The sequence below is a fragment of the Diabrotica virgifera genome, chromosome 7 (genome assembly GCF_917563875.1).
Source record: "Diabrotica virgifera virgifera chromosome 7, PGI_DIABVI_V3a".
NCBI lineage: Eukaryota > Metazoa > Arthropoda > Insecta > Coleoptera > Chrysomelidae > Diabrotica > Diabrotica virgifera.
The window spans coordinates 232789389-232816708 of NC_065449.1; the positions used below are offsets into that span (position 1 = coordinate 232789389).

The 27320-nt window shown below is 31.7% G+C and overlaps 3 protein-coding genes across 3 annotated transcripts in view; 1 reads left to right on the forward strand and 2 right to left on the reverse strand.

The window, feature by feature from the left end:
* Nucleotides 1–2611, forward strand: part of LOC114348266 (juvenile hormone epoxide hydrolase 2) — a 26189-nt gene extending 23578 nt beyond the window's left edge. Inside the window, exon 5 of the mRNA XM_028298866.2 lies at nucleotides 2341–2611. Coding sequence (XP_028154667.2) covers nucleotides 2341–2539 — 199 coding nt within the window. The 3' untranslated portion in view covers nucleotides 2540–2611. The remainder of the gene's footprint in view (nucleotides 1–2340) is intronic.
* LOC114348276 (uncharacterized) lies at nucleotides 2598–11203 on the reverse strand. Its single transcript, XM_028298874.2, has 3 exons — nucleotides 10891–11203; nucleotides 6852–7084; nucleotides 2598–2829 (listed from the first exon to the last, which is right to left on the reverse strand). Exons 1-3 carry the CDS (start codon nucleotides 10912–10914, stop codon nucleotides 2655–2657), a joined length of 432 nt encoding a protein of 143 aa, XP_028154675.2. The 5' UTR covers nucleotides 10915–11203; the 3' UTR covers nucleotides 2598–2654.
* A 7476-nt stretch (nucleotides 11204–18679) lies between these two features.
* Nucleotides 18680–23658, reverse strand: LOC114348255 (uncharacterized). The gene is made up of 2 exons (XM_028298859.2): nucleotides 23476–23658; nucleotides 18680–19127 (listed from the first exon to the last, which is right to left on the reverse strand). Exons 1-2 carry the CDS (start codon nucleotides 23476–23478, stop codon nucleotides 18729–18731), a joined length of 402 nt encoding a protein of 133 aa, XP_028154660.2. The 5' UTR covers nucleotides 23479–23658; the 3' UTR covers nucleotides 18680–18728.
* Nucleotides 23659–27320: the final 3662 nt, after the last annotated feature.

The window sequence follows — 27320 nt, forward strand, 5'->3', positions numbered from 1 at the left end:
ACTTATGTTGGTCATTTTTTTTGTGGCACGGTGACAGAAAAAAACAGCGTGTTTTATAATATGTTCGTTCATGGGTAATCTTTCATGTTTACCCATCATGCATGTAGTCAATGCCTTTCAAACTCATGTTTAGTGATCAAAATCGGTTAAGCCGTTTAGAAGTTACTAAGCTACAAAAGTATAATAAAATTAACGATTATTCCCGAAATGGTCTATTTAGTTGTAGTGGTTACGACGCTAAGTTTGATCTGGAAACGGGCAATCCGAGTTCATTAACTGGCCATCCCAATAATTTTTTCTATCTATTTCGAATAGAAAAAAATCTAGTGTACATTCTATGGACACTAGATCATTTTATTTATAAAGCTTAACGTGTAATCGAGAAAAATTGCGTTCAACTTCATACATCTAATTTATAAATATAAAAAAATTTAAAAACTCCTGATAGAAGAATAAAAAACCGCTAAACGCTATAAAAATGAGTGGCGCATACAATATTCCAGCTTCAAAAGATCTGATATGAATATTAAGTGACGCGAAAATGTATTTTTATTTTGATGCAAAATAAAATTTTAGTTTTATTTTAAAATATTTTCCCATAATATTTGCTCAGTTTGAAGTAAACGCGCCACAAGAGTTTCAAAATTCAGACTGCATCAAAGTTACACTTTTGTGGCGCGTTTTACTTCAAATTTAGCAAATATTATGGAAAAATCTTTTAAAGTAAAACTTAAATTTTATTGCATCAAAATGAAATAGTTATTTTTCTCAACCACTATTCAAAGTGCACTTTTCTGCACGGTTTTATGTTAGCAAACTTGATATTTTCTCACAGTATAAGATATTTGACATTAGTGTGCAGAAAAGTGACGTTTCTGTGCCGCAAAGTGACGTTTCTGTGCCGCAAAGTTCTTTTCTGCACAGTTGACTACCTCATTCTGAGTAACGTTATATTCTGTTTACATCCGTGGACTACCGCATTCTGAGTAACGTTATATTCTGTTTACATCCGTGGTTAAACTTTAGACAAATATATAACCTATAAGACAATTATTATATTTAACTATAGCATAGAAACTAAATTATGGATATTACAACTGTTTTATTTTACAATTTTATTCTTATTAAACATTTTATAATTATCAAATAACCAATAAGGATTTAGCAACCTGTGCAAGAGACTTCGAATGAAGTAGGTTTTGTGTAAATCCGTGACTGCATAAATATAATGTCAATAATGTGTAATAATTGTTTAAATTTAAACAAATTAAGGCAGTGCATTAATTTTTTAACTGATTTCTGTGCAATTTATTTAGGTATAAGGAATTTAAATTGATTAGTAGGTATTAATTAAATACAGTTTAAAATTTATCACATAGGTACCTATTATAATTATTAATCGTCGTTTGGAAATTGTGATTTTTATTTTTAGGAAAAACTGTGCTTGTAGAAAAAGTATAGTGTGAAACACGTGCAGAAAGGTAATTTCTCACTCGTTTGAATTGCGGCACTCGCTTGAACTCGTACCGCAACTTTTCAAACTCGTGAGAAATTAGTACCTTTCTGCACTTGTTGCACAATATACTATTCCATAACAAGTGCAGAAAGTCATACTTTTCCGCACGCGACTGCAGTTTGCCGAACTACGCGAAGCGGGAGTTCGGTAAGCAGTCGAGTGCGGAAAAGAGACTTTCTGCGAGCGTTAGGAACAATATTTTTTCTACGAGTCTTTAAAAGATGACCAAATCTTAATCAATTAATTTAATTAATATGAAAATAAAAAATACAAATTAATTCTTTGATAAGGTTGTCAAAACCAAACTTTCAGCATAATTGGTTAGCATGACGACGATCTTGGTTTCCATGACGACGACTCAAAACCACTATTGTCGTCTATTGATTTGACTTTCGAATATTATGTCAAAGTTATTTTATTTCATCGAATTCTCGCGTTAATTTCATTAAAACATGAACACAATAAGATATATTTGAAACAAATTAGTAAATATTATCTAAATATTAGTTTATTTCATGTATTATAATTACTTTAGAGTCATATTAACCTATCTAAATTAACACGCGTGCGGAAAAGTAAGACGCGTGCGGAAAATAAAACGCGTGCGGAAAAGTAACACGCGTGCGGAAAAGTAAAATTTTCTAAACTAAAACGCGTGCGCGAAAGTAGACATTTTTGCACGCTCGTAGAAAAATACATTTTCGCGCCACGTAATATTCATATCAGATCTTTTGTAGCTGGAATATTGTATGCGCCACTCATTTTTACGGCGTTTAGCGGTTTTTATCCTTGTTGTTTACATTGTAATAATAATTTTCTTTCAGCATACCAATTAAAGTGCCCACTGGCTGTGCAAGATTTCGATACGAAGTAATGTTCTTCTGCGAAGACATCTTGAGGGAGAAATATCCTAATTTGATTCACCTGACTTATTATGATGGTGGACATTTTCCAGCTCTAGAACAGCCATCAGTTTTGGCTAAAGATATTTATACGTTTATCGAGAAAACCTTTAGTAATTAAGAAAACAATCTGTGATAAAACGCAAAGTCATGTAATATTAGATTTTTAATAAAAAATATTATTTTTTATAAATATTTTTATTTATTACCTTTTATTTTTAAACACAAACTAATTTTTATAAATAATAACATGGTTTACATATTTTATTAACTCTCTGTATATTAAAGTTATCCTTATTGGGATCTGGACAATGATGGCAGGAGTGTTGGAAAGTGTGGCATTTTTCAAAGTGACAATCTGTTTTGGTGTAAGCTATTCTTATCTTATATCCAGAAGTACTGTAATCTTGACTAAAAATTAATAAAATATTAAACTGAAAACATAAATGAAATATTCTATATTTATTTACAATAAATATTTTAGTATTTAATAGCACATAAAATAATACCAAAAATATTACTCTACATCTCACCAGATTGTAAACAATGGAAACCTTCTCTGGTTACACATCCGAGGCTTGTAAAATTTGCAAGCCATAACGGATGCTGAGACTAAAGAAGAAGAGGGAAGTTTACAATTTATAATTCACGTCCCATCTGCTCAGCACGGTAAAGTTCCAACGAGAATGGTTCCCTTCGTACTCCAATTAGAGAAAACATGTTAATCAAAAATGAATAACCATTTCCAATTTTGTTGCAACACGAAACTACAGCCGCATCATATTCTAGTTCAATCAGAGAGTGCAGCAAGCACCTCTACCGGTTTCGAAACTTATTAGTCTCTCATCACGAGGCACATATGCTGCTCTCTCTGACCCAATCAGGAAAAACCCCGGCGTGCTATCGCGGATTGCACCGAACGAAATGGCAGGGATGCAACTGCTAGAAAAAGACTAAGTTTTTAATATAATAGCACATAAAATAATACCAAAAATATTACTCTACATCCCACCAGATTGAAAACAATGGGAACCTTCTCTGGTTACACTACCGAGGCTTCTAAAATTTGCAAGCCATAACAGATGCTGAGACTAAAGAATAATAATATTTTTGGTATTATTTTATGTGCTATTAGATTGAAAACTTAGTCTTTTGCTAGCAGTTGCCGCTAGGGCATCCCTGCCATTTCGTTCGTTGCAATCCGTGACTGCACGCCGGTGTTTGTCCTAGTTGGGTCAGAGAGCAGCATAATATGTGCCTACTGATGAGAGACTAATAAGTTTCGAAACCGGTAGAAGTGCCTGCTTCACTCTCTGATTGAACTAGAATATTATGCGGCTGTAGTTTCATGTTGCAACGAAATTGGAAATGGTTATTTACTTTTGATTTACTTTAGCATTTACTCGGTTGTTTTCTAGTGTCTGTCTTTAGAGGACATCAACATTTATGCCTGGTCGCCATTTAAGACGCGCTTTAAGCTCAGCTTACGAAACATACGCGTTGTACCATTGAGTCTTAGATCAATTTTCAGCTTCTCCTTCTCACAATGAATTGTCACTTATATTGCGTAGATAAGAATCGAAAATTATGGTGTAACGTAAGTTAGACTTAACTATAAGTTGAGCTGGGAAGCTGGAGCTTGAGATTTGTTGGTGCAACCAGGCATTATTTGATTAAATGTTGAATATGTTGCCTTGTTTCGCATAGTATAATTTATTATGCATCCTCAGGTATCAGGTATGGAAAAATTATTATTTGTTACTTATTTCTCTTTACCCAAATATTAATTTAATTGTTATGGATTTAACTATGAATAAAAGCCAATATTATTTGATAGATGTCCAAAATACCTCTAGATTTTCGATTTAAAATTTTAATTTTTTTCAGTCGTATAAAAAATCAATAGTATGATAGAATTGATCCAAAAGATGGCATAACCCAGACATCAAAAATGAAAGTTATCTTCCTACACCAAATTGTTCTATATGGTCCACATATTGTTAAGAAAAAAGTCACACCATTTTGAGTGTCGGGTTGGGGGTGAGGGGGGAGAAATCGGTAAATTCGTAGTTTTTTACGTTTATCGTCAATATTTCTAAAACTGTGCGGTTTAGCATGAATAACCTTCTATACAAAAATATTCTACATTAAATATTAAATAAAAAAGGTCCAATGCATAATCCTTCTAAAATGAACGGTTCCAAAGTTACGGAGGTAGTATTGTATAATTGGTTCAAAAAAAGGCCTAACCCATACATCCAAAATAAAAGTTTTCCTCCTACACCAAATTGTTCTATATGGTCCACATATGGTTCAGTAAAAAGATACACCATTTTGAGCGTCCGGTTTGGGGGTGGGGGAGATGGGGGAGAAGTCGGTAAATTAGTAGTTTTTTAGGTTTTTCGTCAATATTTCTAAAACTATACTTTAGCGTAATAGTCCTGTCGCCAGGGGGGGTACAACGGCCTCCTTAATTCAGATGGACTTACCCAAGTTTTTTTCATGTATTTTGACCCGTAGAATACGAATTTTTTGGGTAACAGTTGATCCGGATGTCGATAAGATTGTTATAGACAAAGAACTTGAGGAATTACATAACAGTGGTTTCTCGCAAAACAAAATATTTTTTTTGTATTTTTTGGGTCATTCTAAGCAAAAAATGTTCCAGCAAGTTTTTTCGTAGGATGCATAGTTTTCGAGATAAGCGCGGTTGAACTTCCAAAAAATCGAAAAATTGCCATTTTTGAACCAGAATAACTTTTGATTAAAAAATAAAATAGCAATTCTGCTTACTGCATTTGAAAGTTCAAGTCAAATTTTATCGGTTTTGATTATTTGCATTGCTAAAAATAAATTTTTGTATTCTTAAACAAAGCTATATACAGTAATAAACACCTAGTGCGTGAGTGATGATTTCAATGATTTCTCATTTAAAATCGAACAAGTAGGTAGATTAGGTACTAGTGCAAGCGAGGCAATATCTACGTAGGATGTATTAAAACGCATGTATTAGGTACGGGAAACACTATGTGTTTATAACTTTGTATGACAATAAAAAAATAAATTTTTAGCAATGACAATAATCAAAACCGATACAATTTAACTTGAACTTTCAAATACGGTAAGCAGTATTGCTATTTTATATTTAAATCAAAAGTTATTCGGGTTCAAAAATTGCAATTTTTCGATTTTTTGAAATTTTAACAGCGGTTATCTGGAAAACTATGAATCCTACCAAAAAAAATGGTAGAAACATTTTTTGCTTAGAATGACCCAAAAAATACGAAAAAATGTTTTGTTTTGCGAGAAATCGCTGTTATGTAATTCCTGAAGTTCTTTGTTTATAACAATTTTATCGACATCCGGATCAACTGTTACCCAAAAAATTCGTGTTCTACGGGTCAAAATACATAAAAAACTTGGGTAAGTATATTTGAATAAAGGAGGCCGTTCTATCCCCCCTGGCGACAGGACTATAAACAATGTTCTATACAAAAATGTTCTACATACAATTTAAAACAAAAAAGGTGCTGCACATAATTGTTATAAAATCAACGGTTCCAGAGTTACGGAGGGTGAAAGTGGAGGTTTTCGATACTTTTTAAATTTTTTGGGCAATTGATGATAATTTTGGGTGGTGAGGTTGACGTTTCTTCAAGGGCTTATCACAACATACCATCGGCCACAGAAATAGCAAATTTGATTTATAAAACACAATCCTGTTCAAGAAAATCAGTAGGGAATTGCCCAAAAAATATAAAAAGTATCGAAAACCTCCACTTTTCACCCGCCATAACTCTGGAACTGTTGATTTTATAACAATTTTGTGTAAGACCTTTTTTGTTTTAAATTTTATGTAGAACATTTTTGTATAGAAATAGAACATTGTTCACGCTAAAGCATAGTTCTAGAAATATTGACGAAAAACTTAAAAAACTACTAATTTACCGATTTCTTCCCCATTTCCCTCCCCCCCAAACCGGACGCTCAAAATGGTGTAACTTTTTCCTGAACAATATGTGGACCATATAGAATAATTTGGTGTTGGAGGAAAACTTTTACTTTGGATTTTAAGTTAGGCTTTGGACCAATTATACTATACTACCTCCGTAACTTTGGAACCGTTCATTTTAGAAGGATTATGCATAGAGCCTTTTGTATTTCAAATTTAATGTAGAACATTTTTGTATAGAAGGTTGTTTATGCTAAATCGTATAGTTTTAAAAATATTTACGAAAAACTTAAAAAACTAAGAATTTACCGATTTCTTCCCCCCCCCCCCAAACCCGACGCTCAAAATGGTGTGACTTTTTTCTGAACATTATGTGGACCATATAGAACAATTTGGTGTTGGAGAATAACTTTCACTTTGGATGTCTGGGTTTGGGTCTAGTTATACCATACTACAAGGAGAATAATCACTCAGTACTTACGTTTGTGTCAATAATTCTTTTTTGGTACAAAGGTCTCCACAGCTAATCGTTTGGTAACACTGGGCGTGTGTACATAGCGGCAAAACACAGCAAGGTCCACTAAGTGGTTCTACTTTAGATATTGGTTTGTTTTTTTGATGAAGGAAGATGATTTTGTCACTGGCTGTTTCAGTATTAGTTACACATACTGTAGTTAATATTATAAACGCATTAAGAAACAACTGTTTCTTTCCCTTAAACAAAATTTATTAAAAGTTATTAATTTATTATAAATCTTAATCGGAAAAGAGCAGAAGTTAAAAAAAGAACAAAGCAATTTATATGAATAACACTAATACAGGGTGTTTCATTGGGAAAGTAACATACGTTAACTGTAGAAAGAGGACACTTAGGCGATCTCAAAAATACCATACTTAATGAATCTTATTCCATTAATAACAAAGATACTGGGTGTTTTATCTATTTTGCCATTTTCTTAATTGGTTCATAACTTTTTAACCACACTGTATATTTATTTTTTTATTTTTTTATTTTTATTGGAAAAATGTTCCGACCCAAAACAACACCCTGTACATTAAATTTTTTTTAAATGGATTTTTCAGTTGAAAAGAGGATGAAAAACTAAATTCAGTTGTATAATTTGAATTTTCGGCAAAATGATTTTTCTGGTGAAATTTTGAAATTGAATTCGGAAATTAAGTGAATTGCGAGAGCTCTAAGTAGAAAAAAATTGAAATACAGCTTACAACTTGTCAACCTCACTGTATGTTGATTTTATATTTAACACTCGAATATTCTTTTAGGTGTCCAATCAATTAATTTATTTACAATTATAAAAAATCCAGGTCCGGTTTAAAAAATATTGTGTAAATATTCCGACCCAAAGAAACATATTGTATCTTTAAAATGGATTTCGCATTTGAAAAGAGGATGAAAAACAAAATTAGTGGTATACTTTGATTTTCGACAAAATGATTTTTCTGGTAAAATTTTGAATTTGAATTCTAAAATTATGTCAATTGGGAGAGCTCTTGTAGAAAAAGTTAAAATGTGACTTAATTTTAATTAATACCATTATTTAATCTAAATTGGTAAAATCTTAATATTTTAATGTTGAATGGGCACTTCATTCACTTAATATTTTAGTGTTTTTTTTATTATGTGTGAAAAATATTTTTTGGCGAATATCCATCTTTAAATAATGAATAAATAATAAAGGGTCAATAAAGAATACATCACTTTAATCAACAAAATAGCTAAAAATTATAACAAAACAGCGAAAATTTGCAGCATAATCACTATTCAAAACTAAAGTACTTATTCAAAATTACCACCATCAAAAATTATTTTTTCTTCAAACGTCAAATAATGATGACATTACTTATCTAACTTGATCCTGTCAAAGTTTGATGTCTCCGCCGGCAGCAGTTTTTTTTTCCCCATTTCTTTACGGCGGAGGGAAAAATGTTGTCATGGCAACAATATGAAACATGTCACAAAGCAACAATACAAATGTCATTAACAACAATTAAACATCATTTTTATTTATAGTAATATTAAAAGTACAATTAGTTGATGAGGCATTTTCAAAATTGAAACCGTGCAAAAATGTTCCCGACTCTTGATACGCATTGGTAATTTTTGATGATACTGATGGTCGAGCACAACTTTCAGCAATCATTCCCGATGTTGGCGAATCATGAGGGTTTAAAATTTTTTGAGCATTATCGTTCTTATTTCTTATTGAATCCTCTATATATCCTTCGGCAACCGTGCTTGATTTCCAGCCCCCATGTCGTTTGAGGCATTCTAGATTTTGCTACGTTTGAAGAAAAAATAGTATACTTTATTCGGCAAAGAAGCGACTTTTCTTGACTTGCCCTCTATTACGCGCCTCAGTTCGTTCGGCGCGTAATATCGGGCGCGTCAAGAAAAGTCATGCTTCTCCGCCTCATAAAGTAATATACTAGTGTTTTATACGTAGGTACGGTAAATTTTTATAGTTAGGTACCTAGCATCATGTGTACTGTGTACTGTGTGTGTTGAGTAAGTGTCTTGTTACATTGCAAAGTCGACGTCATTGTCTTTACAAAGAGACGGTAATTGTATCCGAACGTCTGCAGTCCCTCCGGTGAGTACCGATCCCACAAGGACAGAAACTATTTTCATTTATTAATTTATAATAAACGAAAACTTTCTGACCCTGGTGAGATTCGAACTCACGACCATTCGGAACTTTCGATCCAAAGGTAAGCGCTCTTACCACTGAGCCACAGAGGGGGTCGTCAAAAATTATTGTTATGGATGCAAATGTTAACATTTTACCAATTTAGATTAAATAATGGTATTCATTAAAATTAAGTCATATTTTAATTTATTTTACTTTGAGCTTCGCAATTCACATAATTTCAGAATTCAAATTCAAATTTTTTCCAGAAAAATCATTTTGCCGAAAATTCAAAGTATACCACTAATTTTGTTTTTCATACTCTTTTCAAATGCAAAATCCATTTTAAAAAATTTAATATACAAGGTGTTCTTTTGGGTTGGAACATTTATACAATATTTTTTATTCTGGACCTGGATTTTTTATAATTGTAATTAAATTAATTGACTGGACACCTAAAAGAATATTCGCGTGTTAAATATAAAATCAATATACAGTGTGGTTGACAAGTTGTAAGCTGTATTTCAATTTTTTTTCTACGAGCTCTCGCAATTCACTTAATTTCAGAATTCAAATTCCAAATTTCACCAGAAAAATCATTTTGCCGAAAATTCAAGGTATACCACTGAATTTAGTTTTTTATCCTCTTTTCAACTGAAAAATCCATTTTAAACAAATTTAATGTACAGGGTGTTGTTTTGGGACAGAAAAATTTTTCCAATATTTTTTGTAAAATTGTAAATAAACTAATTTATTGTACGCCTTAAATGATATTTGCGTGCCAAATATAAAATAAATAAACAGTGTGGTCAAAAAGTTATGAACCAATTAAAAAAATTGCAAAATAGATAAAACACCCAGTATCTTTGTTATTAATGGAGTAAGACCCATTAAGTATGGTGTCTTTGAGACCACCTAAGTATCCTCTTTCTACAGTTAACGTATGTTACTTTACCAATGAAACACCCTGTATATCTCTCATTACATTCCAGAAAAATGGACGACAACGAAAAATTACTAAGTGAACCTAGCCTGTTTGTTGGTAAAACACTACTTAGATAATATAGAATAAGTTTACAGCAAGACGAAATAAGTAAAAGGCGCTGGAAATTTTCTTTTCTACCACTTTTAAAGTGAGCCTGATCTTAACCGATACATCAAAATAAATAAACTACTATGGCCAGATTCTGCAGAAAAAAATGGGATGAGTCCTTATTGAGTCCTGTATTATGGAATGGGATAAATCATTTCGCGAAAAAACGCAGTGGAGAATGGTTTTAAGAATAATGACGGAAAACCTATAGTATGTATAAGCGGAAAAAAGAAAGAAATATGCACGAATGCTGTACCAGTTCAAGAAAAACAAAGCGTTGTAGATCCAAGGCTGAAAATGATGTTATTTAAATGAATAAATTGAGTACAATAATTTATTAAATATAAGATAAAAGTCAAAGTACGGATAAAAGGAGAAGAAGACAAACGCACGGAAGAAATATTTAAAAACCAAGAAGGAGAACTTACAGTAACACCACGCGGAAGAAAAGAAAGGAATGGGAACTGATGCTGTAACCGTTCGAGAAAAATAATGCGTTCTAGACTCAAGGCTGATAATGATGTTATATATTATATAAAGTCATAAATTGAATACAATAGTAAATGTTAGGCTGAAAGGAAAAGAAGATGAACGCGTAGAGGAGAAAGGTTTTAAGTGCAAATAGGAAAAGAAAGTAATGGAAACTAATAATAAAACAGTTCAAAAAGAGCTTAATAAAAACAAAGAGTTGTAGACTCAAGACTGATAATGAGTTTATATGTATAATTGATTTTATATAAATTTTATCTAATTAATATAATTTTACTGTAGATACTTACCATTTTTAAATGCGGTCTTTGCATTTATGGGAACTTCATTGGACCAAATATCGTTGTATTACTTATATGGGAACAATGTTACCAACAAAAATTACATGCCGTGGTTTCATGTTTATCTAAGAACATTATAAATCATGATATTTACATCATAACAGTGCACAAATGCACTTTTACTGTAATTAGTTTATACAGACGATAGAAGTTTGCATAGATATTCCTATTTTAAGGAGTGACAATCATATATTTGCAGAAAAACTGCAATTGCTGTTATAAATTTAACAAATACATATGACATCACCAACTGTATATCTATTAGAAAACAAGATAACAATTCTGATATTTAGATGCAATTTTTATGATTTTATATAGTTGCATAACATTTTGATGTGTTTTATTTCCAAGTAATTCACACCACTGATCTATAATTTAACTTATTCCTACATAGACCTGGATCCCGCGTACCAAAAAAAAGTTGATTAATAGCAAGCTGAAAATTTGTTAATAGCTTAACGATGTCTATTCGGACAAATTTTGATGTACGGGAACACTGGAACAGGGGAAGTTAATTGTGGAACAGTTTAAAAATTTGGAAGGTCAGACTACGAAAACGTTCCATGTATTTTGTCGGACAGAACTTCCAATTGATTCGTTACCATTTCATTAAACTCTCATGCAAAAATCAGACTGATGTTTATCACCAACTGATCATTTTAATGAGTGGAACATGAAGGAAATGACAGGAATTATGTTGGTTAGTAATAACAGTCTGATTTTTGCATGAGAGTTTAATGAAAGGGTAACAAATCAATTGGATGTTCTGTCCAACAAAATACATGAGACGTTTTCGTAATCTGTCGTTCCAAATTTTTAAACTGTTCCACAATTAAAATTTCCCCTGTTCCACTTTTCCCGTACATCAAAGTCTGTCCGAGTAGACACCGTTAAGCTATTAACAAATTTTCGGCTTGCTATTAATCAACTTTTTTGGTACGGGGGATCCAGGCCTAATATATTTACATTGTTCAGACAAAATTAAATTTGCAATAAAAATTAATCAAAATTATTTTTAGTCTCATTTATTTAGCGGTAATGAAAAGTATTCAAATACCATGTTGCCAATGGAATGGGACATCTGGGCATCCCCGTTTGCATATTTACAAAAATGCTCCTATTCTACGGCACCAGAGTGCCGAAATCGGTTAGCCTTTGAAATACACTATTACGCTACAAACCCTCATCGATTTAGGCACCTATTAAATTATAAGACATCTATTAAATTATGGTGCCCAAGTTTTTATTGCAATTTACATTATTATAAGTATTGTGTATTTCAATTTATTTTATTCAAATATAAATGTCGAAATTGCAATAAACCTAGCATACTTAAGAATGTGTTTTTTGACCCTAACCCGAGAAACAAATAAAACAAAAAAAAACGCCAATGAATAAAAAACCAATAAATATTTTTTATTTTTATTTATTTATAAGTACAGATATAATTACTCGTATACAGTGCGTCCATAAAATAACGCATAAGTTCATTATTAACTAAATAAACAACATTATTAGAAATTACCAAAACAGGTCGATTTTAATTTATGATTTTTTGGCATATATTTATATCATACTAGTGACGTCATCCGTCTGGACGTGATGACGTAATCGACGATTTTTTCAATAAGAATAGGGATCGTGTGATAGCTCATTTGAAAGGCAATTCAATTCTCTATTCAGTAATATAAACATTAATATAATTATTTATACAGGGTATTCAAAATCAATTTTTTAATTAAATTGATTGACACAAAAAGAAGACTTTGCATAGTTTATTTAATTCAAAATACATTTTACTGCTGTCAGAAAACAGAAATAAAATGTTTATTTCAAATATAAACATTATTTTTGCTTAATTTCAATGTTTAAGCTGCCACCCACCTGCCTCTTGACAATTTGAACATTTAATTTAAGCGAAAGGCAATGTTTATTTGCCAAATAAAAAAATATATTTCTTTTTTATGACAGCAGTAAAACGTATTTTTAATTGAATAAATTACGCACATTCGTCTTTTTGTGTCAATTAATTTAATATAAAAAAAAATAGAACACTTTGTATAAAAAATTATGTTAATGTTATATTATTGAATAGAGGATTGAATTGCCTATCAAATGAGCTAGCATACGACCCCTATTCTCCCTTAAAAAATCATCGATTATGTCATCACGTCCAGACGGATAACGTCACTAGTATGATGTATATGCCAAATATCATAAATTAAAATCAAAAGTCGACCTGTTTCGGTAATTTCTAATAAGGTTGTTTATTTAGTTAATAATGAATTTTTGCGATACTTTATGGACGCACTGTGTACGAGTAATTATATCTGTACCTATAAATAAATAGAAATAAAAAATATTTATTTTTTTTATTCAATGGCTTTTTTATAATTTTTGTTTTTTTTTTTGTTTCTCGGGTTAGAGTCAAAAAACACATTCTTAAATATGCTAGGTTTATTGCAGTTTAGACATTTCTATAAAAAAAATAAAAGTAAAGCAACAAAATGTACCTATGTATCTATAAAAATAATATTGTAGTAGTTATGTTATGAAATAAGAAATTTATGACTATGAATCTGCAATCAATCACAAACAAGTTTGGCTAATTGGCTTTGCCAAAGACATTTTTCAGAAAAGAAAAGACATTTCTATTCCTATTTTTCAAGCAATAAATTGAAATATAAATATACAATACTTATAATAATATTAATTGCAATAAAAACTTCGACACCAAAATTTAATAGAAATATTATAATTTAATAGGTGCCGAAATCAATGAGGGTTTGTAGCGTAATAGTGTATTTCAAAGGCTAACCGATTTCGGCACTCTGGTGCCGTAGTATAGGAGCATTTGTAAATATGCTCCCCGTTTCGTCGGGGTCATTTGGGAGTCGTCGTTTGGGCATCGAGCCAAGTGAACGTCAGCCGTTTCGGCGTCGGCCATTTCGACGTCGGAATTAATTGGTAACGTTGCAGGTTACTCCTGTCAGTTCAGTAATTTAAAAATTGACTCTAGACTTTACGTTTCTAAGGTAACTGATGTTGCCATGATCACTTTAAAACACGCCTTTTTTGCTGAGTTTTCAGAAGGTGAGCAGATTTCAGGTTCATATTATTGCTGTTTGGATATGTTGATATCTCATACCAAACAAAGGTTTCAAAGTCTCTGTGTCTCAATGTATTGTAACCCGAGAAACATCTATCATTTCTAAAAGAAATTATAAAAGAGTAAGTCGAAAGAGTAAGTCCAATGAACGTGTGCTGGAGACATGCACAAAGAGCGAGAATTGATTGTCATAAAAATGAGAAGGGTTCAATACTTCGTTCATAAATATCGCTTATTTCGGTTGAACATTCAGTGCAAAATCGAAAGAAAACGATGGGTTGGAAGAAAACAACTGTCCTGGCTGCGTAATATTAGACAATAGACAGGTCGAACAGTTGATGACTTGTTTCATATAGCTTCCGACCGAGAACATTTCATCAGCTTGTTAATACGATGATAGCCAACGGTTGAAAACAAGCATGGCACACAAATAAGAAGAAGAAAGTCTAAAGACTAACTACTACATACGATAAAGACATTTCATTTGATCTTTATGAACAGTTACTTGCCTTACTTTATTACTTTATACTTTATTTTAATTTACATTTTTGTTGAATAATTTTTGTAGGTTGGATATAAACACATAATATTATGTAATACGTGTAATACTGTATTTACAAATAAAATGTTTATTGCAGTATTATTTTTTGTTTATTTAAACCTCACTGAAGAGTGCATACATCGAGTATGAGGAAATAGAAAAGAATGGAAGAGATGGGTGAATGAAAAGTAAAATAGTTAGCCCAAATCCGACACCCTGATAGGGTGAAAGGAAGGGAAGAAAGAGAGAAAGAAACAAATTTATCTAAAAATATGATTTAATAATTTATCTCTAAAAAATGTAACAAGCATTAATAGTAACAACTAATAAAATCTGCATCAATAGTATAAGGATTAAAACTTGGTTTGGCAATTGCTGTAAGTTGGCAATGGAGGTAAGGGTACCCCCCGTTAAGATAGGCAAAATGCCCTCACTCTCAGAATTCAATTTTTTTAATTTTTTTACGTTCTGTGCAATTAAAAAATGAGATAACGCGGATTTTTACCTCGCCACCCCCCTTACCCTCCCCCCACAGCCAAAAACGTAGATTTTTAGATTTAATTTTTTTTAGTTGGGTTGTAATTGATTTAAAAGTTTCAAAAAATTCACACGTATAGCTGAGGCCTTTACAAAACACGTCCATTTTTTATGGACCCTTAGGTCGAGTGTACATAACCTCAAATTTTTTTTAACTTTTTTAAAACCTATAACTTTTTTTTGGAGGGGGCTGCAGGTCCAATTTTTTTTGCATTTTGTGTATTTTATCAAAAGCTATCTCTCTGATTTGTTTCAGATTTTTCCATCAGGTGCGCCATCTGGAAAAATCCGGAAAACTGTTTTTTTAGGGAGGTTTTGGGGATTTTCTCCATTTTATAGACTGCAACATAGATCAACTCACGGTTTTGTTAATAGATTATGTATAATTTGAAATAACTGAGTATATTAGGATATTTAAAAATTGGGCGAAACACTTTTACACCCCCCAAAAACCATGTTTGTTTAAAGTTTTGTAAGGATTTTTGCGGGTCTAATTATATTTTTGAGGTCGATACAGCCTGAATATTTTTTTATTTTTTTACGTTCTATATGATTTTAAAAAATTAGGACTCACCGCAATTTTAGCCCACTTCCCCTATCCCCCCTTCCCCACAGCCAAATGTCAATTTTTCGATTTAATTTTTTTCAAGTCGGTTTGCAATTAAACTATAAATGTTGTTCTAAAGCTATTTCTTTGTGGCATTTTTTTAATTAACTATTCTAAATGGGAAATAAGCCACAATTTAACTAAAAAAGATTTTATTTTCCATCTGTAATGCGATAGAGAGAATTCGATAATCTGTGACGCACTGAAAAAATGGTTTGGGACAATCTATATAAATAGGTCAGATTAAATTAAATTATTAGAAGATTCAAGCAACATTTTTGTTTAATTTATTAATATTTTGTATTTTGACAACGACGTCCGTGGTGGACGTCGAAACGTTAATAAAATCATTTTTTAGTAAAATTGTGGCTTATTTCCCATTTAGAATAGTTAGTAATTATTAAATTATAAATTTCAAAAAATTCACACGCACAGCCGAGGCTTTTACAGAACATCTATTTTCATGGACCCGAAGACCCGAAGGTCGAGTGTACATATTATAACCTCATTTTTTTTGTTTTTTAATAGGTACGTATAACTTTTTTTGGAGATGGCTGCTAATTTTTTTGTGTTTTGTGTATTTTACAAACCATCTACGTTTGGCTCATAATCCACGCTGTGTGCTTGTCCCGTTAGGTAAATTATTCCGATTAATTTTTTTGCACAAACTTACTCAAAAACAGGTACTTATAACAAATCCACAAGGTGCCAGGCAGTACAGCGGTCGGAAAATTGTTTAAACATTTTTTTAAACGAATTCAAAAAATCAATTTTTTCACTTCGGACAAATTTGTTTTAGATTCTATGGATCAAGCTGAGCAAAAAAAGTATCTTGTGATTTTTCTATAAAATTGACTGTTGTCGAGTTACATGAATTTTCAAATTTGAAAAACGCGAAAATAGCCATTTTCAAGGCTTAATAACTCGATTAATAATTATTATTATGAAAGCCATAAAGTGACCAACTCAAAGTTTAAAGCCTCCCCTGCAATAGCCTGAAGAAATTTTTGTAATTATTTTATTACTAACTATTATTTTTAGTAATTAAAAATGAGCGCTAAGCATGTATTGAAGCGGACGTCCGCGAGAGAGAGAGAGAGAGAGAGAGAGAGAGAGAGAGAGAGAGAGAGAGAGAGAGAGAGAGAGAGAGAGAGAGAGAGAGATGTACAATATTCATTGGACGTTTTAAAAAAATATCGATTGGAAGTCAAAATACGTTTTAAAAAAATTAAAAAGGAATTTTGAGGTTATATGTATTGTACACTCGACCTGCACGGGTCTATAAAAAATAGATACATATGTTTTGTAGAAGCCTCATAAAAATTTTAAATTAATTGCAACATTAAACAAAAAAAGAATAGAAAAATTGACGTTTTTGTGGGGGCAGGGGGAGGGGGTGTTGAGCTAAAAATGCGATTAGTCTTATTTTTTAATCACATATAACGTAAAAAAATGAAAACAAAATATTCAGGCTGTATCGATCTCAAAAAATATCATTAAGCCCGCAAAAACCCTTACATAACTTAAAACAACATGGTTTTTGGGGGGTTTAAAGGTGTTTTGCCCAATTTTTGATAATCTTTAAATAGTCATTTATTTTAAATTATACATAATCTATTGACAAAGCCTTGAGTTGATCTATGTTGCAGTATATAAAATGGAGAAAATTACTTGAAAACCCCGTAAAAAATAGTTTTCCGGATTTTTCAAGATGGCGCACCTGACGGAAAAATCTGAAAAAAATCAGAGAGATATCTTTTGATAAAGTACACAAAATCCAAAAAAAATTGGACCTGCAGCCCCCTCCAAAAAAAAGTTATAGGTTTTAAAAAAGTTAAAAAAAAATTTGAGGTTATGTACACTCGACCTAAGGTTTCGTAAAAAATGGACATGTTTTGTAAAAGCCTCAGCTATACGTGTGAATTTTTTGAAATTTTTAAATCAATTGCAACCCAACTAAAAAAAATTAAATCTAAAAATCTACGTTTTTGGCTGTGGGGGGAGGGGTAAGGGGGGTGGCGAGCTAAAAATCCGCGTTATCTCATTTTTTAATTGCACAGAACGTAAAAAAATTAAAAATATTGAATTCTAAGAGTGAGGGCATTTTGCCTATCTTAACGGGGGGTACCCTTTTTGTTCTGTTTATGCAGACAATCTTCTCCGCATACTTTAGTTTTGTAACATTGGAAAACCGAATGGCCTTCAGTGTTTGGAAACCACTCGTCGAAAAATCTTCCATGGAGATCATGGAAAGAATTTGTGGACGAACTAAAAGAAGGATATGTAACAAAAAATGGAAACTTTTGGACGACAATACGACACATGAAGGGATGAAAACGAAAGGAAATAAACGCGGTAAGAGATGCATCAAAGCAAATTCAAATAAAACAAAATGACCCTAGGGTCTTAAAAGAATATTATGAGAAAACATTCGATAACGAAGTAATAAAGGAAGATAATGTAATAGATGAAGGCTAAGAATACACAGATATAAGCAAATAAGTAGAAAATAAGTAATAGAAGGATTATCAAATATTCAAATAGGCAGGGCAGGTGGAGATGATGAAATTGAACCATAAATGATAAAAGACATGGGGGAAGAAGGAATACACTGGTTATGAAAAATATATAAAGAGTCATGGGAAAAACGAACAATTACTGAGGATTGGCAGAACAACATCATCATGCCGGTATACAAAAAAGGAGAACTTGTAAACTGCGATAACTATTATAGAGCTATCTGTCGGTCGTCGGTATGTTATAAAATATATTATACAAAAATAATATAGAAGATACTAATAGAAGAAGTAGAAATGAAGTTTAAAGAAGAACAAGCGGCATTTAGACCAGGAAGATAGACAGTTGACAGGTAAAATAGCTAGACCAAATCCGACACCCTGTTAGGGTAAAAGGAAGGGAAGAAAGAAAGAAAGAAAGAAACAAATTTATCTAAAAATATGATTTAATAATTTATATCTAAAAATACAAAAAAATTAATAGTAACAGTTTATACAATCTGCATCAATAGTATAAGGACTAAAACTTGGTTTACTAGGATCAGGACATTTTCTGCAATCGTAGGCATAATCATAACAGTCATAACCCCGACACATCTTCCTCACATAATAATTTTTTCTTCTGTAAGTTGGCAATGGAGGTAAATTCTTGTTCTGTTTGTGCAGACATTCTTCTCCGCATACTTTAGTTTTGTAACATTGGAACACCGAATGGCCTTCAGTGTTGAGTGGTACTTCTTTACAGTGAGATATAGAGCAACACGTTTCGTCAGTGGGTATTGCGTTTTCTATAGTTCCACGTGTATTAAACGAAGTAGGAGTAGCGGTAGTAAGAGTTACTACACAAAGTGTCGCTAGTACTAGGTGACAGTACATCTAAAAAAATATATATATTTATAGTTTATATTATTACAAAGTGATGAGCGCGCTAATAACCGGCACTATAACGCATAAGATGGAAAAAACCGTTAAGTTGTGAGATAAAAAGAAATGAAACTAGTGGATGTGGGAGATTTAGCGATAAATACCTATAAATTTACATTCTACCTATTGTTTCCCACCTTTAAACGTATCGGACGGGTTTGGCAACTGCCACTGTGACAGTGACAGTGTTACTTGGCATACTCCTCTGATACGTCTAAAGATGGGAAACAATAAATATACTTTAAATTTATAGGTTTTTATCGCTAAATTTCCCACCTTTGATAGTTTTATTTCTTTTTATCTCACAACTTAATACGTTTTCCATCTTTTGAGTTATTTTGCCGGTTATTAGCGCGCTTATGACTGTATTCATAGTTTTTGATGTTTTTATTTGGACATTTTCGGGAATCATCTCTTTAATATAATTTTAAAAACTGCATAAGAAAGCTCTGAAATTTGACTTTCTACCACCAGAGAAAAAACCTTGTACCTTCTGCTCAATTACATGTCAACAAAAATAGCCAAACAAATAAAAAAAAAGAAAGGAACGACACCAGCTTTCAGAACAAACATTAACTTAAGCAATTATATTAAGAACAACAAGAACCAAAAGATATTCACTTACACACTGGTGTATTCAAACTTACATAAATATGATGACTGTCCAAAAACTTACATTGGTCAAACTGATAGAAACTTTAACCAATGTAAAACGGAATAAAAATGGCCTTTTTATAATAGAGCAACAAATTCAACGTAAAACAGAACACAAAGACATCTCGAGACCAACGAAATGAAGATCTTACCAAGGACACCAAGGAATGACAATTTTGGGACAGAATGAACGGCACCGTTGAAGAAAATCAGCCAGTACTGCCTATATAAAAGAATAAGAAGAAGAAGAAGAAGAAGAAGGGAAAAATATAAATATCGAAAAAATGAAAATATTATTATGTCTTCGGATATGGATGGGTCTGTTACATATACCATAAACCCGATGATATTGGTTGAATAATATAATTTAATGAAATAATAATATGTTCCCTTTTGACTAGAAATTAATTCCAGTTTTTGTTGAAGATTTCGACATTTTGAGGAAGATATCGAAGTAGACAGATTATGAAATATTTGAACACTATTCTATTTGATGAAAGAAACATTTCAGTGTACCAAAACACAAGTCAACACATTTTGCAATACATATCCAAAAATAATATGATAATATGATAATAATACGTCTAGATATATTCAAAATATGTTTATATTTTCAGGGTTTTGAAAATAGGTCTGGATCTCGCGTATGAAAAAAAAGTTGATTAATAGCAAGCTGAAAATTTGTTAATAGCTTAAGGGTGTCTAGTCGGACAAACTTTGATATATAGGAACACTGAAACAGGGGAAGTTTTAATTGTGGAACAGGTTAAAAATTTGGAACGTTCAGACCACGAAAACGTCACATGTATTTTGTCCCACATAACTTCCAATTGATTTTATTAAACTCTCATGCAAAAATCAGGCTGATATTTATCACCAAATGGGAATTATAATGAGTGGAACACATAGAATATGTCAAATGACAGGAATTATGACAGGTGATACATAATAGCAGTCTGATTTTTGCATGAATTTAATGAAAGGGTAACAAATCAATTGGAAGTTATGTCGGACAAAATACATGTGATGTTTTCGTGGTCTGACCGTTCCAAATTTTTAACCTGTTCAACAATTAAAACCTCCCCTGTTCCAGTGTTCCCATATATCAAAGTTTGTCCGACTAGACACTCTTAAGCTATTAACAAATTTTCAGCTTGCTATTAATCAACTTTTTTTCATACGCGGGATCCAGACCTAAAATGTTAATATTTAATATTAAATAATGATAAATAATATCTTCGAAACAGATCAATTTTTCGACTAGCCATTGTATTGATTTTGTATTTGACTGAAAAACTTTATTCTTCATCTACCTAGATGACAAGTGTCCATGTACAAATATATTGTTGTAGAATGGTTTTTTGGAAAAATTCAGAAAATTAATTTATATCAGGGACCACGAGATCGTAGATTTTCTTCATCCTGTATATGACCAAAAATTGTATAGAGTCTAATTTAGTTAATAAACAGTGCTTTTTCGGGGAAGGTGAAATCGTTAATGTGGTTTTCGTTAATGGGTTTTTTGAAAGGATTTACAGACAATGGTTCGAAAATATTGAAAAGTGCATGTTATTTCGTTTTGTGAACATCAATAGGATTTTTGTAAATAATTCGTAGAAGGTTTAAACGATAAACAAATTTTATTGAGTTTAGAACGTAAGGCCTTTTGTTTAGTTTTTTGAAAAAACGATAGTAATTTGATGTCTCTTAGAATTTTAACAAAATGGAAAGTTGGATACAAATTAAGTTGGTTTTCTTAAGAAAGGAAAATATGGATGTTTTGGGTAGAGAGGTTGTTTTTGATTGGTAGAGAAAGATCGATGGAAGGGATGAGAATGTGGAGTCGGAATTTCCGAGAGAAAAGATAGACACTGTGTGGTGAATATCGGGAGAGAGCCGTCCAGTTTTTGAAAAGTGAGAAGTCAGTGTAAAGTGGTGAAATCGGCCTTTGAGAGCAGAAACAAGTTGAAAAGAAATTGTTGACCGGTTGAGAAGTAAAATTTTCCTGTGTCCGAGGAAGATTCCTTTGCTCTGTTTAGAAAGAGTAGCTGATTGGTATCTATTTGTACAAGATATCGAGAAAGGAAACAACTGAGTGGAGAATTCGAGCGAGTCCTGGTTTTGTTTGTTTTTGAAGCAGTTTGGACGAGAGGGACCTTTTCGCAACATCAAAAGAGTACGTGTGGGAGAATCAAGGACAACGCAATCTGGGAAAAGAAGGAGTTAAGAAACAAAAAGGTTAGTCAAATCATTTGTCGAAACGGAGAGAGCATGTTTATATCCACACCATATATGCTCATTTTTTTTTGTATTGAACAGATTTATAACTCAGTTAGTCATTCCAACTTTAAGTAATCAATTCAAAAGGAGAAAAGTAAATTTTATTAAATTAAGTATGAATAAACAATAATTTATTTAAATATTTTTTTTTTGTTAAAACAAGGAGACATCAGAATTAAAGCTTGATTTATTAAGTAAGAAATTGTTGCAACAAATTTAGATTTTAGTATTTTTTCTCAAATCTTATTTGTACGGCATATTGGATAAATAAATAGTAGATTACATTTATATGATATTGAATGTGTTTAATTTCCCTGTTTTATCCTGGAAGGAGTAAGCAACTAGAGATAGAAGCAACAAATCAAAGGTATTGCATCGAACACAAAATTAGCCCTGAGAATAAAGTTTATTAGAAAATTTAATTTGAATTTGGTTTCGTTTTTACATAGACAGAAATTAAAATAATTGAGTAATTAATTAAATTAAGAATTTGCTAATCAATCTAATAAAAGAGATAAAGTAAAGCATAACAATAGGTATTGGCCTCCATACAAGAACCCAATGATATTTCTAAAATGGTTCTATAATCATAAATAAAGAAAATAGTGCTCTGATACTTCTGAGCAGTTCGAAAATTTTTTTCTTGGCACCAGTGATTGGTAAACGTGTCCACCCAACTAGGTGTACGTAGCATTTAACCCCTTAAAAGTGACAAAATAAAGCTTCTTAATTTGCAGCCTCAAACAATATGCTAATAGACCTTAGGTCCACTCTCAAAAAAGATTATTACCTTCGTCATGAGACTTTTTATTCGTTATCCATGTCAAGTCGGAAAACTTTTCTATTTCGGAAAATTTTTGGGAGGGGGGTGTTTCGTAAATATAGAGGTATCCTAATAAATAACTGGAGTATCCTTAAAAATTTGTCGGACTATTTTATCAGTAAATTGTAAGTATTTTTATCATCAATCCTACAAAAAATGACCATTTTGACTCCATAGTGTCCCCCATATGAGGGGCGCACGCGTCATAAACTGTCATAAAATTTATAATGTCCCAGCTGAATTCTGCAGGATTTTTTGATCAAAATATTTACAATTAACTGGTAATATTGTCCGATAGTTTTTTAAGGGTACCTACCTACTCCACTTGTCGAAAACAGAAGAGATAGAAAAGTTGCCCCACTCGACATGAATAACCGAATAAAAAAGTCGAATGAGAGATGTAATAATTTTTGAAGTGTGGGCCCAAAAACCTGAATATCTAGATTATGTAATTTTTAGATACCTACTGGTCATTTTAATTCTTTAACTAAATATGGAAAAACAAATAGCATGGAGAAAAAGTAATAAAACTTGTGTACGTACCATTTTCGTATCTGTTGTGAAACGGAAGACAAAATTCTTGTATTTGTATTGACTCCAATAAAATGATAATCACGTATTTTGTGGTAAACAGCTATCTGTCTGACCCAACTGCGTAGAGATTTTTTTATAGACCTCTCACGGTATTTTTATCTCTTCAGTAAGTAGAAACACATCTGAATATTGTTGTTATTTGACCAGCATAATATATTAATTAATAGAAAAAGTTTATCATGTTTTGAGGTTGAGTGACAGCAATATTATTTGTTTTACAAGGAAACACTTGGTAATAGTTTTCGAGAATTTTAAGGACTGCGTGATGATGAAATTTGTAAATTAGATCAATGAAATCATTTAATACATATTTATGCGTCCAAAGTTTTCTTATTTTACTGCCTAAAAAAGATGTATACAATTTGGTAAGATAGTCAAAAATGAATAACCATTTTCAATTTCGTTGCAACACGAAACTACAGCCGCATCATTATTCCAGTTCAATCAGAGAGTGCAGCAAGCACCTCTACCGGTTTCGAAACTTATTAATCTCTCATCAGGAGGCACATATGCTGCTCTATCTGACAAAACTAGGACAAACCCCGGCGTGCAGTCACGGATTGCCACGAATCAAATGGCAGGGATGCCCTAGCAGCGACTGCTAGCAAAAGACTACGTCTTCAATCTAATAGCACATAAAACAACACCAAAAAATGTTGATCCACATCCTTCCAGACTGAAAACAATGGGAACCTTCTCTGGTAACACCTCCGAGGCTTCTACAATTTGCAAGCCATAACGGATGCTGAGACTAAGGAAGATGAGGGAATTTTACAATTTATAATTCACGTCCCATCTGCTCAGCGCGGTAAATTTCCAACGAAAATGGTTCCCTTCGTACTCCAATCAGAGTAAACATGTAAATCAAAAATGAATAACAATTTTCAATTTCGTTGCAACACGAAACTACAGCCGCATCATTATTCCAGTTCAATCAGAGAGTGCAGCAAGCACCTCTACCGGTTTCGAAACTTGTTAGTCTCTCATCAGGAGGCACATATGCTACTCTCTCTCTCTGACAAAACTAGGACAAACCCCGGCGTGCAGTCATACGGATTGCAACAGTCTTTTTTAAGATAGTTTAATTGGTAGAAACTAAATATTCAGATGATCTATTTACTTTTTTAAAGTATTGAATTTACTTCTTAAGTGATTTTCAATTTTTAACCCAGGAGCAGTCGCGTTCACTCCTGTCACGTAAGCAGTCGCGCAATTAGATTAAATATTATGAATTTAAATAGTAATTTTAAACACATTTTCATTTTATAATATTTTTATTTACTTCTTATGTCAAAAATACCTATTTTTAATAATTTTAAAGCTAATTGGTTTTCACCAAAAAAAAAAAAAAAATATTTTTTCCAACGGCGCGACAACTCCCGGGTTAACTAATTTGTACTGTTTTGTTTTGGTATTTATATGGCCGGTTACATTGGTTTTTTGATGACTACCTCAATAACTAGGTTGAACAGCATGGTCGAAAGTGGATTTCACTGTCTCACTCCCATGTTGATGTCAAACAGGGGAGTCTACATCTACTCTAACAGCGGCTTGTAAATCCTGCATCGTCATTTTTGTTAGGTTGATATATTTTATTGGTATACCTAGATTACGAAGGCTTTCCAGGATTTGGTCTCTTTTTACACTATCGATTAAATTCTACAGGGAGAGTCTGTAATTTGGAATAAATTCAATATCTCAAATACTAATTGTTTTTTTGAAAAATGCTCAGACCCGTCGATTAGTATTTCAAATTGTCCTTTTTGACATACAATAATAATGTATACAGGGTGTCCCAATTTAGAGATATGACGTCAACGTTAATTTTCTTAAATTGCAACACTGTCATTTTGATAGTTATTTTGATAGGGTGTGTAAAGTTATACACAACTCCCAAATATCAAATTTTTATTCTCTACCATTTACAAGATAATAGAAAATAACAAAGTTATGAAAAACAAGTATGTAATCAAATAATAATTGAATTTAATTATTTCGAATAAGCAAATGCTCATAACGTTGCCCATTGACAATTTGACAATAATTGAGGGCAACATTATGAGTACCTATTTGCTTAATTTAAATAATTAAATTCAATTATTATTTGATTTCTTGATTTTCATAACTTTGTTATTTTTTATTATCTTGTAAATGGTAGAGAATAAAAATTTAAAATTTTGCAGTTGTGTATAACTTTACACATTCATCAAAGTAGCTATCAAAATGACAGTGTTGCCATTTAGGAAAATAACGATGACGTCATATCATTAAAATGGGACACCCTTTATACATTATTATTGTTTGTAAAAAATGACAATCTGAAATACTAATCGACGGGTCTGGGCATTTAAAAAAAGACAATTACACTGTTACTAATAAACCAAGTATAAAAGTTATACTGAGAATAAATCAAGTATAGGCAAAATCACTACCAATAAACATGGAATAACTTCGGTATAGGTTATACTTGGTATAAGAATTTAGTCCAAGTTTATACCGACCCACACCCTTGTTTACGTCTAATATAACCTATTTTATGGATGTCAAAGTCATCAGAGACAAAAATTTATTATTTTTTTATTTGTTTTGAGTAGACATAATAAAAAAATGTGTTTAAGGGGTATTGCGGCTAACGAGGAAGTTGATAATTTATTTAACATACACGAAAAAGGAAAACTTTCAAAGAAAGCATAAATTTCTTTTCAAAGAATGCAGAATAAAAATCCGGTTTCCTAAAGATGATGTAAGGTTTTTAGAAAAACTAGTAGGTGATTCACTTATTATGAACAAGCGGAGGCTTATCCTCCAATCTACAAGAAAAATAAGGTCTTTATTTTCTATAATATGTAGAAAATCTCTCACAATATTCTTCACAATTTGCTGAAATAAATCAATTTGTTTACTTTTTCTTCACTATCCCATTTAATGCAACGTTCTCTTTTATTTGAAGCCATTTTATGAAATAATCAAACTAAACATACAACATACGAAATAACGATTTATTAAAATATAGCAGAAAATACAAAGTACGAAAAATGACGGAATTTGGCTTGTCAGTTGAAGAGAAAAGTCAAAATTGACATATTTCACCCAATATATCGTTGTTTTATGCAATTGTGTAGATGTAGAAGATTGCGCCGTTGCCAAACTATTATTTCGGAATAAAGTGGGAATACTTATAACTAACTTATACCGAATTTATTGGTAACAAATTATTTTCGTATTATATCTACCCTATACCTAGGATAACTATTCTAGATATAAATACGGAATAACCTTAGAATACGAGTGTTTTATTAGTAAGGCAGTTAGTATTTTTATTATTGAATTTATTCCAAATTACAGACATAACTTTGTTATTTTCTATTATCTTGTAAATGGTAGAGAATAAAAATTTGATATTTTGCAATTGTGTATAACTTTACACACCCTATCAAAATAGCTATCAAAATGACAGTGTTGCCATTTAAGAAAATCAACGATGACCTCATATCTCTAGATTGAGACACCCTGTATACATAATTATTGTATGTCAAAAAGGACAATTTGAAATACTAATCGACGGGTCTAAGCGTGTTTCAAAAAAACCATTAGTATTTGAGATATTGAATTTATTCCAAATTACAGACTCTCTCTGTATATACATATTATTAATATTGTTCTATGTTGTATTCTTAAGCTTCTTCGTGTATCGTTCTTAGTATGAATATATTGTCTGTAATGGCTCTGTTTGGTCTGAATCCATTTTGATATTATGTATTTCATTCTACTCATCTCTTTCTTACCATGTCCTT

What these genes read in the sequence shown, in the direction of transcription:
- LOC114348276 (XM_028298874.2), bottom strand. Translation starts at nt 10,914, where the DNA reads ATGCAAAGACCGCATTTAAAAATG. An exon ending in AAAGACCGCATTTAAAAATG is followed by an intron (nt 7,085 to 10,890) that starts GTAAGTATCTAC and finishes ATTTTGTTTAAG; the next exon opens with GGAAAGAAACAGTTGTTTCT. An exon ending in AAAGAATTATTGACACAAAC is followed by an intron (nt 2,830 to 6,851) that starts GTAAGTACTGAG and finishes ATTAATTTTTAG; the next exon opens with TCAAGATTACAGTACTTCTG.